This window comes from Genypterus blacodes, unplaced genomic scaffold, assembly GCF_046128005.1.
Source record: "Genypterus blacodes isolate CSIRO-AG114 ecotype Tasmania unplaced genomic scaffold, CSIRO-AGI_Gbla_v1 ptg000055l_1, whole genome shotgun sequence".
Lineage (NCBI taxonomy): Eukaryota > Metazoa > Chordata > Actinopteri > Ophidiiformes > Ophidiidae > Genypterus > Genypterus blacodes.
In genome coordinates this window covers 1,334,856-1,350,588 of record NW_027466867.1, presented here as the reverse complement: position 1 = coordinate 1,350,588, position 15,733 = coordinate 1,334,856, and the positions used below count along the sequence as shown (strand labels likewise).

General features: G+C 47.6%; 4 protein-coding genes and 1 long non-coding RNA gene across 6 annotated transcripts; 2 read left to right on the top strand and 3 right to left on the bottom strand.

Moving 5' to 3' along the window:
• Positions 1–124: 124 nt before the first annotated feature.
• taco1 (translational activator of mitochondrially encoded cytochrome c oxidase I) lies at positions 125–2,021 on the bottom strand. Its single transcript, XM_076151962.1, has 6 exons — positions 1,949–2,021; positions 1,552–1,825; positions 1,356–1,462; positions 1,125–1,258; positions 743–905; positions 125–643 (listed from the first exon to the last, which is right to left on the bottom strand). Exons 2-6 carry the CDS (start codon positions 1,820–1,822, stop codon positions 434–436), a joined length of 885 nt encoding a protein of 294 aa, XP_076008077.1. The 5' UTR covers positions 1,823–1,825; positions 1,949–2,021; the 3' UTR covers positions 125–433.
• Positions 2,022–2,252: 231 nt separating this feature from the next.
• On the top strand, positions 2,253–9,612 carry ndel1a (nudE neurodevelopment protein 1-like 1a). Its single transcript, XM_076151644.1, is given in 10 exon segments — positions 2,253–2,588; positions 4,234–4,330; positions 5,608–5,761; positions 6,264–6,412; positions 6,634–6,770; positions 6,875–7,048; positions 7,142–7,227; positions 7,308–7,453; positions 8,448–8,535; positions 8,537–9,612. Coding segments are annotated over 9 exon segments (1,104 nt in total). The 5' UTR covers positions 2,253–2,588; positions 4,234–4,244; the 3' UTR covers positions 8,621–9,612.
• Positions 9,613–9,802: 190 nt separating this feature from the next.
• LOC143001825 (uncharacterized) lies at positions 9,803–10,675 on the bottom strand. Its single transcript, XR_012963737.1, has 2 exons — positions 10,456–10,675; positions 9,803–10,267 (listed from the first exon to the last, which is right to left on the bottom strand). It is a non-coding gene; the product is annotated as an uncharacterized LOC143001825 (long non-coding RNA).
• A 147-nt stretch (positions 10,676–10,822) lies between these two features.
• On the top strand, positions 10,823–12,357 carry armc7 (armadillo repeat containing 7). 2 transcript variants are annotated; one of them, XM_076151645.1, is made up of 4 exons: positions 10,823–10,996; positions 11,379–11,522; positions 11,612–11,969; positions 12,176–12,357. In XM_076151645.1, the coding sequence occupies exons 1-3, from the start codon at positions 10,918–10,920 to the stop codon at positions 11,965–11,967; spliced, it is 579 nt and encodes a 192-aa protein (XP_076007760.1). In that variant the 5' UTR covers positions 10,823–10,917; the 3' UTR covers positions 11,968–11,969; positions 12,176–12,357. The 2 variants fall into 2 exon arrangements, with proteins under 2 accessions (XP_076007760.1, XP_076007761.1); XM_076151646.1 differs by having other exon boundaries at positions 12,145–12,357.
• A 124-nt stretch (positions 12,358–12,481) lies between these two features.
• On the bottom strand, positions 12,482–15,696 carry pkmyt1 (protein kinase, membrane associated tyrosine/threonine 1). The gene is made up of 8 exons (XM_076151643.1): positions 15,600–15,696; positions 14,639–15,049; positions 14,302–14,539; positions 13,933–14,206; positions 13,748–13,854; positions 13,488–13,660; positions 13,187–13,407; positions 12,482–13,022 (listed from the first exon to the last, which is right to left on the bottom strand). Exons 2-8 carry the CDS (start codon positions 15,014–15,016, stop codon positions 12,647–12,649), a joined length of 1,767 nt encoding a protein of 588 aa, XP_076007758.1. The 5' UTR covers positions 15,017–15,049; positions 15,600–15,696; the 3' UTR covers positions 12,482–12,646.
• Between the last annotated feature and the right edge of the window lie 37 nt (positions 15,697–15,733).

Below are 15,733 nucleotides of genomic sequence, written 5' to 3'. Positions count from 1 at the left end.
TAATATGTGGGGGTAATGACCTGTGATGTGGCTCAGCGACCTTCAGCCTTGACCTTCAACCATTGGATTTCTGTCATTCTTACAGCAAACAGTTTCTTAAATCATGAAGACAGAATATTTGACATTTTACAGAGGATTTATTACTCAAAAATCAAGTCAATCAAGTGCTAGAATTAAATTAAATTACACTTTATTTGAATCTGATCACTGTAAAAACATGATGGCTGCTTCATGTACAAATCAACCGGTTAGAGTGACATCATTTCACGTCTCTGTACAACAATACAGCATCATAATGGTCAATACACTTCTTCTTCTTATCATTCTGCAGTGTCTGTTCCCTCTGGTGACATGATACACACTGTTTCTGTGTGTGTGTGACATGCTGTTCCATTGTTTTCCACATGTAGGAGTTTCAGTGTCTGCCGTGTTTTCAGCTCTGGGCCTGGATATTGTCCCAAACTCTAACTACATCTGGATCGTCATTCAGAGCTTCTATGAGGGTAGAAGCAGCTTCTAGTTGGTTCTGGTCCAGAGACGTGGGAGTGTGGGTAACAAACTCCACGCCAGCTGATGTGATCTTCATCCCAAGCTCCTCCAGTGAGGTCCGCACCTTCTTCAGGTCTGTCACATCGCAAATAAACTGAAAAGAAACAGACGTGTGTGTGTATATGGGTCATGTTTTTGTAGTACAGTATCCTGACGTACTGAAGTTCCTCCTCCTTCCGTCTTCGTAACTGACCTGCAGGAGGGGCTGCTCCTCCTCATCCTCGGTCTCCTGGACGTCCTCGGCTCCCACCTCGATGGCGACCTCCAGGCCTCGCTCTGTGTTGATGTCCTGGCCCTGTACTGCCACCACTCCCTTCCTAGCAAAGTTATTGCGGGCTCCATCTGACAGCACCCCCCTGTGGATAATCACAGAATTGCAACATCATCAACAACAGCACATGTATTATATGATTTGTTCATCTTTGTATAGGGATAAATCACACTTAATTGGCACATATCTCCTTCAACATGCACATTAATGATAAGAATTGTTGTTTGCTCATTGGCATTTATCTGTAATGGAGTATTTCCTGGACCAAACACAGCAGAGAACAGTTTTTATGAAAGGAACTGACCCGTTCTTGAGTAGCAGCCGTTTGAGTTGTTGAAGGGTGCGGGTGGTGTTGTCAGTCAGGACCTCAATGAGCAGCATGCAGCCACTGGGGCCACGAGCTTCATAGAGCAGCTGGTTTCCTGTTTTGAGTTTGTCCTGTTGAGGAAGGCGACAAGAAATCAGACAAACCCTCAGTAACAAACAAACTTTCTTATTGTGACCCCATCTCATGTGTTCTGGGTCATCAACCTACCGCACTCTTGATTGCAATCTCTATGGATGCTTTGGGCATGTTCTTGCTCCTGCACTGCTCCAATACATGAGCTAAGTTTATATTAAAGTCCGGGTTGGGTCCACCATCTGCAGAAGACACGACATTTGCAAGTATATACAACTGGTAACACAAACATCACTGCAGTATTATCATGAAAAGATGGTCCCTCCCTTACCTTTCACAGCTATTCTTATCAACATGCCTAACTTGGTGAACATCCTCGCCCGCGCCGCATCTTTGGGTCCCTTCACGTTTTTCACCTTGGACCATTTGTTGTGTCCGGCGCACCAGGCGGAGCTCAGCTGCAGGGTCCGGACACCAGCGTTTCTCCAGGCCGGAGACAGCGCGCATGAAGCCGGCAGCAGGGAGCGCGCCGGGGCCGAGAGAGCAGCCGGTGTCCGGGGGCGCAGAGCCTGGAGTGACCGCAGCACCGCCACCCCCGCCATGCCCTTCACACACAAACACACACCGTGAATGCGTCAGAATTACAGTGTGATCAATCTGATCAAACACAACGTAAATGTGATCATATACACATGAGTGCAAATGATTTTTAAAATTCTATAACGAACCTAAAGCTCAAAAGTTCCAAAACCACGCAGCCGGGACTGTTCAGTGAATTTGCACTTCCTGGTTATGATGACGTCAGAAACAGACCTTTCAGAATAAAATGTTTAACTTTTTTGAACTGCAATATATCTTCTTAAAGTTGACGTGCCTTTTAAATTAGCATATTACATTTGCAGGCTACTCGCTTGTTTTCCCATTTTTATCACGAAACTAAATAAATTGCTCAGTAAAGACCAGGTGCTATTGCCGTTTGTGACCAGCGGATGGCGCCAACTCAACACAATCAGTGATATCTGTGCTTATCAGTGACGAAGCCCCTGAACGCAACATTTACGCTCATTGGGAAAAGCCACCTTAAAAACTAAATCTTTCCTTGATTTAAAATATTATTAACAAATTAATAAAAGGAAACTATCGCTATCAATTAAGAACTAGAACAGATGAGTTTATGTTCACTATTCGAGGCTCGATTAATAACGCGGCTGATCAGTAGAATGAGGCGAGTTGTGATTTAGGGTGGAATTGTCCCTTTAACTCCCCTGGCTAGCTGAGCAGTTAGCATCAGTCTGACGGAGGAGGCGGTTTGACAGCCTCAGCGAGCAGAATGGACTGATAAACAGCGCAGTTTTGGGCGATGTTCAGGTACTGATTATATATTTTCTAACAGATTTTTATCTTCTCTGTTTTGGTATAAAATTTGAAACGCTAGCTTAGATAGCCGCTCTGGCTGCGGGGCTAAACGAGGTGAGGTTTGTTCGTTCTCGGTTTGTTTTCACACCCAGTTTGACAGCTGAGCTCAGCATCAGACCTCCATCAATCATTTTTTATCAGTTTATTCGATTATATTTCCATTTTGAAGCGGTTAATTTGGCGTGGTGCTTGCGTGTTGTGTATCTGTCCTGTTCCGTGTCATATGATGGGTTAATTATTGCCCCCCGACCACTCGTTGGTCGATTACAAACAGATTAAAACACGAAATTAGTAATTATGCTAAATTGTTACCAATTCAGTTAAATCACAGCATTATGGAAGAAGATGAGAGATGAGCTTTGCCTTTAATACGTGACAGGAATCTTCATGTAATTCCATCACACATGGAAGCATCAGGCTCAGTTAGTTGCCTGAAGGTTTTCTGTAAATGTCATTATGAAGAAGAATATCACAGCCTCACTCTAATGGCTTGTTTAGCATTTATATCGTCCTATAATATCCTCTGAAAAGTCATTTAAATCCCCCCTAGGCTGCGGGTCACATGGTTTAATATTATTCTATACATTATTCATGACTTTCTCCATGGTGACCTGTAGACACCATGCTTAGATCATCGCCTGTTCCGATGATGAGGTCATGCTGAGTCAGCTGTGGAGGATGATGTAGAAGGTGAAGAAACGGGACTAAAAGGAACCAAACTGGGCTCAAATCCCTCCAGCCTTATTGTTGTAAAGGATTGCCGGCTCAGAACTTATCAATCACCTACTGACACACTTTGGTTTCAAATCTGAATGACTCATATGGGGAGTTACATGCTGGCCGGGTGCCCGAGTGAACAAACGCACAGGTTTACAATCGACCTTTTCCTCAATCTTTCATGTGGCTTCATTCTTCTGCAGCCATTGTGAATCCAGTGTTGACTTTATGAAACTAGGTCATGGCTTTGAGAAAGGAAAGAGGAGCGATAGAAGTGCTGACACCAAACAAAAACCTGAGCCTGATCTAAGTCTCATGTGTGGAGGAGAAGCCTTGGTTCTTACTCGATTTACTCGTTTCTCACTCAGACTATATTTGCTCTCGTTCCTGTTTGGTATTCCGGGTGTTTAACGCCGGCGTTGCTTTAATCCCGAGTCAGAGTGATGAATGTGACTCCCTGCACACAAGGTTTCCCCCGGGAGCTGGCTTTTGGTTCTGTAATGAATGTAGTGTGGTTGAATCTGCTTTGAGAGAGAATTAAACACCTGAGCATGCGGTGTGTTGATGATGTAATGGAGCTGTGGTGAAGCCCTCCGGTCTGATGTGGTTCACACATTGGGAACGCGGCCGGTTTGAAGACGAGGGATCAAACGTGAAGCTTTGCAGTTGCATGCCGTTCTCTTCCGTCACATGTGGTTCTCTCTGGGTCCTTGAACGCATCTGGAGGAGTCTGGAGGCTTCTGATGATGAATTCCCAGCTGTTGTTCAAATCATTAACTCCTTCTTCTCACTCCGTCTTGCATTTCCAGCTGAAACCAAAAAGAATCAATGATCAATGTTTACACTCACACTTGATTACCCTCTTCTTTTTTGTGTGCAGATTTGGTTACCATGGAAGCAGAAAGGATACCCAAATTCTCCTCCAAAGATGAGGAAATCAATTTCTGGAAAACTCTCTCCCTCAAGTACCAGCAGAGGTATGACTTCAATGATGTAATCACCTTAAACACTGATATCGAGTTCCAGCTTTGTGTTTGTTCGTGTTTCTAACTTTTAAATAGCAAATCAAAGCTACTAAGTGTCTGAGTGTGTGTGTGTGTGTGTGTGTGTGTGTGGGAAGGAGTCGCATGTCACTGGGAATCAGTGCTCTCTCTCGGCCTTTCAGGTGAAAAGGTATCTGTGACTCTTTGTAAAGACTCCCTCTGTGATGTAAACCTCTTTCCCCCAAAGTGACCGATCCAGTTTCACATTAAACATTCAAAGGTTCTGTGCCTCTTTGTCCCTCCATTGAACAGTACAGCTGCAGCTCTCCCTTTTTTTCTGTCTCTGTCATCGCCGCGCCACATCTCGATGACGTGCCGAGCTGATTGGAATCACGGCCGCCGCGCCCTGAAGCTGAAGGAAACAAACCCTGTTACCTGAAACGCTCTCGACTTTTGACTTCCCTTACCGTAACAGATATGTCTCCTCCGTTTGTGGGTGCGGCCTGAGTGATCCTTTCTGTTTTGATTGGGAAACCCGAGCCTTATTTTAAGACTTTTTAAGGCCGAGACACTGATTTCTTCCTTTGATTTCATGTGTGAACTTGGTGGGTTCCCCCTTTAATGATCCACAGAAGGTCTCAACAGAGCCACAGCAGACAGAAGATCACAGGCTTGTGGTTATTCTTAGACTGCTGTGTGTGTGTGTGTGTGTGTGTGTGTGTGTGTGTGTGTGTGTGTGTGTGTGTGTGTGTGTGTGTGTGTGTGTGTGTGTGTGTGTGTGTGTGTGTGTGTGTGTGTGTGTGTGTGTGTGTGTGTGTGTGTGTGTGTGTGTGTGTGTGTGTGTGTGTGTGTGTGTGTGTGTGTGTGTGTGTGTCCAAGGTCATATCACCAGACGGTTACAGAACAACCAGCAGGCCACAGGTGGAGCAGGACAATGACAGGACATCTGGTCCGTCCCCGTTATGTAAATCGACTCTAACTGTGTCTAAAGTGCCAGAATAAGTGGAGGACATGGAGAAGTCCATAGATCTTTGTCTGTAGAAAGCCTGGCGTTCTCTCAGCTGGAGCCCAGGTGACAGATTAGGTGCTGAAGCTGAAGCTGAATGTGGGTCACTGAGCTGTGTGAGACGCCTTCCTCCCGTAGTCTACTTGTTTTCCTAGCGTGCGGCGGTTGATCATCTCCCCGGTCGGCGTGTCGCCCTAGTTCTGTCTGCGTCTGTCGTCTAATGTCGTCTCCCCCTTGTGTGTCCCCCCCCCCCCCCCCCCTGCAGCTGCGAGGAGGCGCAGGAGGAGCTGCTGGAGTTCCAGGAGGGGAGCAGGGAGCTGGAGGCGGAGCTGGAAGCACAGCTGGGCCAGGCTGAGCACCGAGTCAGAGACCTGCAGTCTGAGAACCACAGGCTGAAGCACGAGGTGGAGGCCATCAAGGTAAACAACCAGGCCGTGTGACTAAAGAATACAAACTGATGCTGAGTATTCGATGCTTTTTCTGTCGCCGTCTCGTATCGTCGCTCGTCCTTGAGCGGCGTCTCTAGAGAGCAGTGTCTCCCGCCGTGGCCCCGCCCCCAGCTGGAGCTTCCTCTGTGATGGATCGCTCTCCACTCGTTTTAACTCGCACCATACTCTTCCTCTTATCGTCCACTTCCTCCACATCAATCTCACCCCTCCTCTGTCGAGTTAACGTAGCGCGCCGCATGAGGGCAAACGTAGCGTCTCCGTCACTTTCACTCACTTGATTCATAGTCGTAGCAGATGTAGGTCAGGCGTGCAGACGGATCCATCCAGCTGATTTGTTCCAGAGCTGAGAGAGATGTAGGTCAACTCCCCCCAAACAGCGGGAAAACAGGGAACGCTGAAATATGGATAAGCTGTAGATGGATGCGGGCACAGCTCTCTTCATCATCTTCCTCTTCTTCCTCTTCTTATTCAGGAGAAGCTGGAGCAGCAGTACGCTCAGACCTACAAGCAGATCTCCACGCTGGAGGACGACCTGGGCCAAACACGCAGCATCAAGGAGCAGCTCCACAAATACGTGCGGGAGCTGGAACAGTCCAACGATGACCTGGAGAGAGCCAAGAGGTCAGAGGGCAGACGCTTTGTCATTTATACTCAAACGTCTTTATTCAAACATCCAGCAGCAGTCGGCTCAGTGTGATGAAGGCTTTGAATCTGCTCTTCATCAATACTGCATTTCCACACGCATGAAATATTGATCAGTCATTGGTCCTGGTATAGTGATGCAGCGACCTCATTCGTCTCATTCCGTTTGTTTTCTTCTTCTTCTTCTGTGGTTTCTGCAGAGCGACCATCTCGTCTCTGGAGAACTTTGAGCAGCGTCTGAACCAGGCCATTGAGAGGAACGCCTTCCTGGAGAGCGAGCTGGACGAGAAGGAGTCGCTCCTGGAGTCCGTGCAGAGACTGAAGGACGAGGCCAGAGGTGAGCGTCGACCTCGTCCTCCCTCGGGGTCCAACCTGTCACTCACCACATTAACCCCTTAACCTCCTGCTGGCAGATCTCACTCATAACGTCCTTCCTGTCAGACTTGCGGCAGGAGCTTGCGGTACGCGAGAGGCAGACGGACGTGGGCAGGATGTCGGCGCCGAGCTCGCCCACGCAGGAGGACGTCAAAATGGATACGGAGGTGCAGGCGTCCTTCTCGCTGCCGGCCACCCCGCTGAGCAAAGGCCTGGACAACGCCTTTGCCAACACCACAGGTTTGCATCTGTCAGCTCTGTTTCATCTTCACGCCTCTGTTATTCCTGCACTTTCTAAAATCTCTCTCTTCTTCGATCCACGTTTGGTTCCAGTGCTGTCGAATGGAAACTCATCGTTGACTCCCTCCGCCAGAATATCGGCGCTAAACATCGTCAGCGATTTACTCCGCAAAGTCGGGGTGAGTCGTCGTCGCCGTCTGTGCTCCTCCTTGACGATCTTCCTCCTGTCTCTGCTCACCTGTACCTCGTCTCCCCTCAGGCCCTGGAGTCCAAACTGGCCGCCTGCAGAAACTTCGCCCGGGACCAGAAGGCGAGGAAGGCCTTCGCCATCGACAATGGAAACCTGGTCAACGCCAACACGGCCAACTACTCACAACCGCTGCACACGTCCTACTTTGACAAAGCGTGAGTGAAGCTAAACGCTCCTCTAGTATCTGATGCTTTAGGTGTTTTGAAATATGATGATTGAAGAGGAAGAGGAGGATTATCTTAGACCTGTGTGTTTTGTTTCCCTCCCAGCAGAACAGAGATGGTCACATTCCCTGCACTGATTCTGGGTAATTGCAGGTTGTCCGCCGTGTGTGCGTGTGTGTGTGGTGCGACCCATGCATGCTCATTCTAACACCTTTACCTCCATGATGAACCGCTCAGGGCTGCTGGTGGTGGAGTTAAGACTGTAGCGGTGTTTCTCTCTCTACAGACTGATCTAATGGATGCTGCTCTTTCCGCCCAGTGTGTGTGTGTGTGTGTGTGTGTGGGCTGGTTTGTAAACCTGACTTCCAGGATCGTGAGAAACCAGTAGCACCAGTTGACCGAGACAAATCTCTCCGACTTCCACTGTACTTTCCTGCATTCTTGTTCCATTTTTAGCAACACAGCGTTTCTCTCTGCGACACTCAATCCCCTGTCTGCTCTCTGCGCCGACGTGTGTGTGTGTGTGTGTGTGTGTGTGTGTGTGTGTGTGTGTGTGTGTGTGTGTGTGTGTGTGTGTGTGTGTGTGTGTGTGTGTGTGTGTGTGTGTGTGTGTGTGTGTGTGTGTGTGTGTGTGTGTGTGTGTGTGTGTGTGTGTGTGTGTGTGTGTGTGTGTGTGTGTGTGTGTGTGTGTGTGTGTGTGTGTGTGTGTGTGTGTGTGTGTGTGTGTGTGTGTGTGTGTGTGTGTGTGTGTGTGTGATGGAGAAGGGTTGGGTAAGGACAGAGGGACAAGGTGAACCCACAGAGTTCAGAGTCTGTGCTGGTGGAGGAGGATCGTTAAGCAGAGAGCTTCATCATCTCCTTGCTTCTTCCTTCTTTATGTCTTTAAATGGAGGCTTCACCCTTTTAAAGAGCCTTTACACATTGATGATGTCATGAGACGTTTCTGTGTTGGTGCTGACCCGAGTGTTGCTTGTGTGTCTTGCAGCAGGACAGTGAACGGGCTGGAGCCTGGCACCCTGATGGCCATCACCGTCCCTCCGGCCGCCTCCTCTCCTGGACTGGTGCCCCTCACCGTGTGACAGTAACAACCCCCCACCCCCACCTTCCCCCCTAAACCCGCCCACCTGTAAGAAAAGAAGGGATAGTCTGGACTACTAAACCCCCCACCGCCCCCGACTAGGAGAGAACACAAATGGCTCAATACTGTAAAACCTAATCGATGTACTGTTACTCTGGACCCTCTGTCCGTCCCTCTGTACTTCTGGGGTCCCCGTCTGTATCTATAACCTGTCGCTCTATATGCTGTTTGTTCACAGGCTGGTACAAACACAGTACACCTTTCACTCTTCCAAACATCTTTACTCTTTGATTCCTAGAGGATCTCCTTAGATTTGTTCCCGATGGTTCCTGAGAGCACCGCCGCCGTACAAAGAGGAATAATATGCAACTCAACTCGTCTTCTAGGCTGGGATTTTGGAGAACACGACACTAACAGCTTTGTCTTTCTTCACTAAGTAGCAATAAGGTTTGAAGTGGAGGCGCGGTTACCTGACCTTGCATTGCTTGAATGATGTCATGTACTGGCAAGTGTACAGGTCATACAGAATAATTATCACGTAACCGTTGACACTTTTTCCATCAATTAGCTTTGCTTCACGATGTCCAAATTTGATCTTAAAGCGACTTTTATTGCTTAAAATTCTTAAACCTTCAAGCTAAGACGTGCACATTGACCTTTATTGCTATCTAGTGACTCCTGAACGTGTCGTATTTGAGTTCCGCCAGGTTTCAAACTGTCTGAAAAAGGGGAATCCGTGTCATCGCGGTGAGTCCGATCAGCTGTCTTGTCTTCTGAACTATGTGGTGTGTGTGTACAGTATTGGTCATATTGATCGTCATCTATCGGTGGAGAGTTCCGCAGTGTCGTCAGGGTGTGAGAGATTCCAGCTTCCTTTCATTCTGTCCTCCACGTTTTATTCTTTTTCATAGCCGACATGTTTTTCTTGCCAAATCCTTGTTCAGTACTTAACAAGATTTATTATTTTTATCTTTTTCATTCCAGTGCAATATTGCTCGTTATCATTTGTGCGTTTCTTAAGTTATTTCAGATTACTTTTATGGCATGTTTTAATAAAATATATAAGAATGAATATCCTGTTTTATTTTGAAGCCCCCAGGTCACATTCTTACATTTGGAATGATACAATTCTGGCTCAGTAGATTTGTTTAATAACTTCATCATAATTTGAGGGCTGATTGGGTGAAACTGCAGGCACAGGGTGAATACACCGCCCTCTGCCGGACAAAGATGTAAGTACAAGATGTGTCATTAGGGAAGCGTTCATCATTAGAAAGCGTGATCTTTATTTATATTACTGCCGTGTCATCATTATAACTTCATTTTTAATCAATGTCTCAAAACAGACAGTAGCAATGATTTCATTCGATTTATTACAATTCTTTCAGCACTTGTTGTTCGATCCACTGATTCTTCATTTGACCTCTTGGTAAAGCTGACGTCTCCAAACTGGTGTGTGTTTAGATGCTCCGTCAGTGAAGGCAGGTTCAAGGCTCACACACACACACTCTGATTCATGCGCCATCACAGTAAATGAAGGTAGTCACCATAATCATGTCCACAAGCTGAAGGTCTGCAGTGATCAGCCGCTCCCTCCTCCTCCTCTCTTCTTCTCTGCCAGCTCCTCCATCTGCTTCATCCTCCTTTCGATGATCTCGATCCTTAAGGCTTCGTTGCGTGCTCGCTCCTGCGCCCTGAGCTCGTCCACGTCCTCAAAGAACTTGTGCCTGTGTGATGGAAGATGATGTCACACTGATAAATGGACCGAACCTCAACACAGTAACAGTGACAGCTTGCAGTGAAGCAGAACAGACGGCGATGCACGGCGCAAAATGCAGATTGAGTCACTTAACTGAGGTATATTTGTAATCTGAAGACACACATGTAAACAGAAGGTGTAAGAATTCAGACTTGCCTATTGAAGAAAGCAGTGAACAGTCCGACTATGAGCGTCCCGAACAAAATAGGCTTGGTCAGACGCTTTCCTCTGGACAGTTTGTGATGCGACATGATAGAAGAGCTACAGATAAATCAAAACACGCACAGACAACCACATTGACTCAAACAGATCTAAACTAATGACCTCCATGTTGGTCGTGCACGGGTTACCGTACTTATCACTCCGTTACTTCCGTTTCCGAAAATTAGAAACAATATCGTCCCCGGTTACATTTCTGGACATTTTTACCTCACATATCAAAAACATGTTAACATGAAACAGTTTGGAGCGTGTTTTTTATGTTTTAACGTAAAACCGCAACTTCTTTTTCTAAACGGATCCATGTTAAGGCGGAACACTTTTCTTAAATAGTAGTGGTGTTAGGGGGGACACATTAGAGGAGCGGACTAGCGGCAGAAGTGCACTCTTGAAGTAAACATGTTCAAGAAAGGGCCGTCTGATCGCTTTGATTACTTACAAACGCTCGTCACTGAGTTTCAGGACACCGACAGTGACGGTGAGAAGGTTTTTATATTGACACACTCAGCAGTCAAATGTCCTAATATATGGTTGATTCCAGCGTAGTGTCTTTTTAATATGAATTTGTGTTTTTCCGAGTTAAAGCCGCCAATGTTTTTATTCTGTCAAAGTAGGTTCCTTTGTGGTTGCCACGGTAACAGCAATTCAAATTTAAAAACCATACTGAGAGAAATATTAATATTAAATAATCGATACCACTTCTGATACTGGGGACAAAGTGAGGGAAGTTGGAGTGTTTGGAGAAAAGAAACAATAGGCTTTGTTCGTTTAAGTTGAACTCATGATTCAACTTAAACGACTTAAACTCGGATTGTGAGCCGTGATGTTTCATGTTGGTGTCTCTTGTTTCTCCACATCAGAGGCGAAGGAACAAATCCTGGCTAATCTGGCCAATTTTGCCTATGACCCAAACAACTTGGAATATCTGAGGGATCTGCAGGTGGTTGACCTCTTCTTGGACGCGCTCACGGAGAAGAATGAGAACTTTGTGGAGTTTGGGATGGGTGAGTATCACACACACAGACTTAAAAGCGTGTGAATAAACACTGAGAAATGCAACATCTCTCAACCCAAACTCCCATGTTGTTGTCAGGAGGCGTGTGTAACCTCAGTATGGACCCTGTATGTCGAGATGTCATCCTGCACAGCGGTGGGGTCGCCTTGGTCACAAACTGTCTGTCCAGCCGGAAGGAGGAGACGGTCCTGTCAGCCATCACCACCTTGATGAACCTCACCACCCCGTCGTCCCGCTCTGAGATCACCGGTCCGGCCATTCTGCAGTGCATGTTGCGGTTCTCTCTGTCGGAGAGTCCTCGCCTGCGTAACCTGGCCGCTGTGTTCCTGCAGGACTCCTGCACGGAGGAGCAGGTGGCCCGGGCGCAGCAGCAGATGCAGGAGCAGCAGACGACTGCGGTTGGCATCCCTCTGCCCCAAGACTCAAGAGACTGAAGGTGCGGAAAAATTCATAAGATGGTTTCTCTTCTTATGACTCAAATACTCTCTGTGAGAGTGTGAATAACTTTTATCCTAACATGGTGATTAGGGTTTGCAAAATGTTGCAGATTCTAATCAATATAAAGTGTAAAAATGAATAAAAACTACCTTACTGCTTGTGGCACACTGCAGACAGAAACTTCCTTTTCCTGGTTTGTTAAAGCAGAGGCAGCTTTACTAAATACCGCCACCTACTGGATTCAACTGGAAATTAATCTACAAACGGTATTCATAAAAAAGTGAGTAAAATGTCAAACTACAACACATTCATTAACTTAGAGGCTCTCTGTTTATTTTGCATCGTCACTCAAAAGGTACAAGACTCAGAGTTACACCATGCCAACGAGAACGTAAACAAGAAATCATGACGTCACTTCAGCAACAGATTGAATTTACACAAATATAAAAAGTGCTTTTCATTTTTCTCACGTTATAATAATAATAATAATTACACCTTTTTCTAAACACATCTTTCTCAAATACACATTAAAGCATATGATTGTTACAAAATAGCACAAAAACACTGTACACACAAAACAGAACATGCATGCATTAATTCAGTCCTTTAACCCGTCACCGTAAAGTGAGAAGAAGCTTTGTTCTTGAATGTGAGCTGGCAGTGTTGTCGTTGTTCTCATGGCTGTCCGTCTAGTGAAGTTTCCTCAAACAGGCTGAGCAGGTTCTTTGGTTCGAGGCTGGGTCGGGGTAAAGCCTCCTCTGATCTGACCCACTTGTGGCCGCTTCGCTGCGAGGACGAGGAGCGTCGGCTCAACGCGGAGACGTCGCACACGCTGTCTGTGTGAGTCTCTTTGTGTATCGGGCTCATGCATGGGACCCCGCTGTGGAAAGAGCCGCTTGAATGGACGCTAGAAGGCGTGAACGTTAAGTGACGGGAGGGCCAGTCGGCGATGAGAGAGTGAGTGGGCGTGCGTGCAGGACTGTGGTGACTATGAGCCGGTGAGGTTGGCAGAGGGGTGGAGGTGCTGTCCACCGACAGTCTGGATCTGATCCTGATGGAGAAGGAAACAGAGATGTAAGCAGGGAACATAAATGGACATCAAAGAAAGGCGCACGGTTAAATCAATCACACGGTGTATTTCTTCATTTTACATGGCAGCAAGATGGTCCCAGTTACTTCAGAGAGACGTGACCTTCATTTCATTTGATTCTCTACCTGTGTGAGAAGGTGGGAGAGAGCTCCTGGTCTGTGGGATCCAGCAGAAACACGGCGTCCTCCTCTGGGCTGCTGGAGTCGGCATGCATGGCGCTGAGAGGCAGCGTCAGGTCCTTCTCCCAGCTGTCCTTGGGTGGAGTGCAGGGGGACGGTTTGCTCCACTCGGGGAGGAACGGCAGGTGAAGGGAGGAGAGGAGCTTCCACCCAAAGCACACCACCACCTAGGAGAACATAGAAACCTGTAGCCGGGAGACGTTGCTGATTTAAACGGTAATGTAGAAGATGATTGTCCTCAGCGTACCTGGCAGAGGGAGGCCAGCGTGAGAACAGCTTCTCTGAAGAGAAGGCAGCCGCGCCGCTTCCACCGCTGTTTCCTCACAGAGGGGAGAGCCAGGAGCTGAGAGACCGAGGCTCTGTGTGTGGGCTCTGGGGCCAACATCATCCTCAGCACTGTCTGAAGCTCCACCGACAAGGCTGCAAATACAGAAGGAAAACACTGAAGGCACCGCTCACATGAACACAGAGGAGCTGAGGGATGGTTTAGATGACGGAGAATCTTACCACTGGTGAACTCTGAGGGGAGGCTGCCTTGTCTTAACTGCTGCCAGCCTTCTCCTCCATTGGGAACTTCAATATTGCAGGCGAGCTCGAGGATAGAAACGCCCAAACTAAGAGGACGATGACATTCAGACATCAAATTCATCTGCTCAGCTCAACCAGATGACAGATGTTGTTGTTATTCTTACCTAAACACATCAGCAGCAGGTCCATACACCCCCTGGAGCAGCTCGGGGGCCATGTATCTGGCGTCTCCTTCCTGTTGATCGTCCTTTACCTTCCCATTCGCATCGCTCTTCTGTTCGAGCTCCAGAAGCAGCCCGAAGTCGCCCAACTTGAGGCGGCCGGAGCCGGTGATGAGGACGTTCGCCGGCTTAAGGTCCAGATGCACAAAACCACACGAGTGCAAATGCTGCAGCGCTGACAGGAGGTCACACAGGTAGGCCCAGGCTCCGGGCTCGTCTGGGGTCAGAACAAAGAATGAGACGCAGCCGGACGAACGATCTACAACACAGCTTTAGAATGAAAACATCAGAGAACTTCTGGTTCTGACAGACCTGGACCAGGAGGCTGATTCTCGGCGTGGAGCAGCAAACTACTGCTACACAGCTCCGTCTGGATGTACAGCCGGCCGCCCTCCTCCCAGGCCGCCACGAAGTTAAGGATGTGCGGGTGGGGGCACAGGCGCTCGTGGTTCTTGGCCTCCCTCAGACACCTGCGCCGCTCATTGTTGGCCCTGAAGCGATGAGTGGATCGCTTCACGGCGTACTCGCGGCCGTCCTCATGGCAAAGCACCTGGAAAAAAGATACAAAACATTAACTTCCTGTTGCGTTATGTATTTCAAGTGGTGTTCAGACAGGTATCTCCCCAGCATGCCTTTCTCTCTTTCTCACCTTGTACACCTCTCCAAATGAGCCTCGGCCCAGTAGACCCAAGTTGGTGAAGCACTGAGTGAAATAGGACTGCTGCTTCTTGGGATTGTATAAAGAAGACGGAGGGGTAGACTGGCTGAGGGACTTGGACAGGGGCGTCCAGGGAGACGACTGCTGGCTGAACACCCTGCTCAGAGGAAGGCAGCCCTTGGACGGTGGTAGCGGAGGCAGGGAATGCGAGGGCCAGGAGGCGGGAGAGAGGGAGGAAGTGGAGGCAGAGGATGAAGAGAAGGAGAAGGGCAGGCGGCGGCGTTTTTTGAGGGAAAACGACTGCTCTGCATTGGAGAAATGGGCAGGGAGAGGGAGAGGCACTCTGGGCACGGAGGACTCCACCGCCATCACAGAAACGACCTTCTTTTAGTCTTTAGCAACCTGTTACATCCAAAAGAAAGAAGTAAACAATAACAATTCTGTGTGTGCCGTTTGCCATCGTTGCTGCAGCATTTGTATGTGAATAATACAACGTGAATGTTTATGCAGTCGCTATCATACGATGGCGTCACAGAGGTCTGACACGGCTGAATTAATCACATATTGCCACATCATCATGTAACATTTGCTAAACAGCTTTGTCATGCTACCTGCTGAATGGAGCCGGCCGAAAACATTTAAGCAACAGGTTTAACAACAAAATGTAATTATATACCTACATATTATTTTTATATATGTTTATGTATATTTATTTGACATCATTCCAACTAAGCACCGACATGAAATACTAATGCCTATCTTTTCGCCAAAGTATTTTTTTAAAATTCAAAACTTACGCAGCTGACGTTAAGGGCGGAACCTGAAAACAAACTAACAAACTGACCTAGCAAGCTAACGACAGACAGTACAAACACAGCACTCTGCTAAGCTACAGTTGTATTTACGAGAAACTTAAAGAACGTAAAGTCGAACGTAAAGTCTTGACACCGACCATAACCCGAGAGTGACGCCGGGCTTCGGTTACGGGACTCCGGCTCAAACCCAAACAAAGCTGCCGCTCGGTCCCACTGCAGGCGTGTACGAGCTCGCGCCAAATTCTGAACATAATACGCAATGCGGCGTACA

What these genes read in the sequence shown, in the direction of transcription:
- armc7 (XM_076151645.1), top strand. Translation starts at nt 10,918, where the DNA reads ATGTTCAAGAAAGGGCCGTCTGATCGCTTTGATTACTTACAAACGCTC. An exon ending in TCAGGACACCGACAGTGACG is followed by an intron (nt 10,997 to 11,378) that starts GTGAGAAGGTTT and finishes TCTCCACATCAG; the next exon opens with AGGCGAAGGAACAAATCCTG. An exon ending in CTTTGTGGAGTTTGGGATGG is followed by an intron (nt 11,523 to 11,611) that starts GTGAGTATCACA and finishes TGTTGTTGTCAG; the next exon opens with GAGGCGTGTGTAACCTCAGT.
- taco1 (XM_076151962.1), bottom strand. Translation starts at nt 1,822, where the DNA reads ATGGCGGGGGTGGCGGTGCTGCGGTCACTCCAGGCTCTGCGCCCCCGG. An exon ending in GATAAGAATAGCTGTGAAAG is followed by an intron (nt 1,463 to 1,551) that starts GTAAGGGAGGGA and finishes TGTCTTCTGCAG; the next exon opens with ATGGTGGACCCAACCCGGAC. An exon ending in AGATTGCAATCAAGAGTGCG is followed by an intron (nt 1,259 to 1,355) that starts GTAGGTTGATGA and finishes CTTCCTCAACAG; the next exon opens with GACAAACTCAAAACAGGAAA.
- pkmyt1 (XM_076151643.1), bottom strand. Translation starts at nt 15,016, where the DNA reads ATGGCGGTGGAGTCCTCCGTGCCCAGAGTGCCTCTCCCTCTCCCTGCC. An exon ending in GAATCAGCCTCCTGGTCCAG is followed by an intron (nt 14,207 to 14,301) that starts GTCTGTCAGAAC and finishes TTCTGACCCCAG; the next exon opens with ACGAGCCCGGAGCCTGGGCC. An exon ending in CCCCTCAGAGTTCACCAGTG is followed by an intron (nt 13,661 to 13,747) that starts GTAAGATTCTCC and finishes CTGTATTTGCAG; the next exon opens with CCTTGTCGGTGGAGCTTCAG.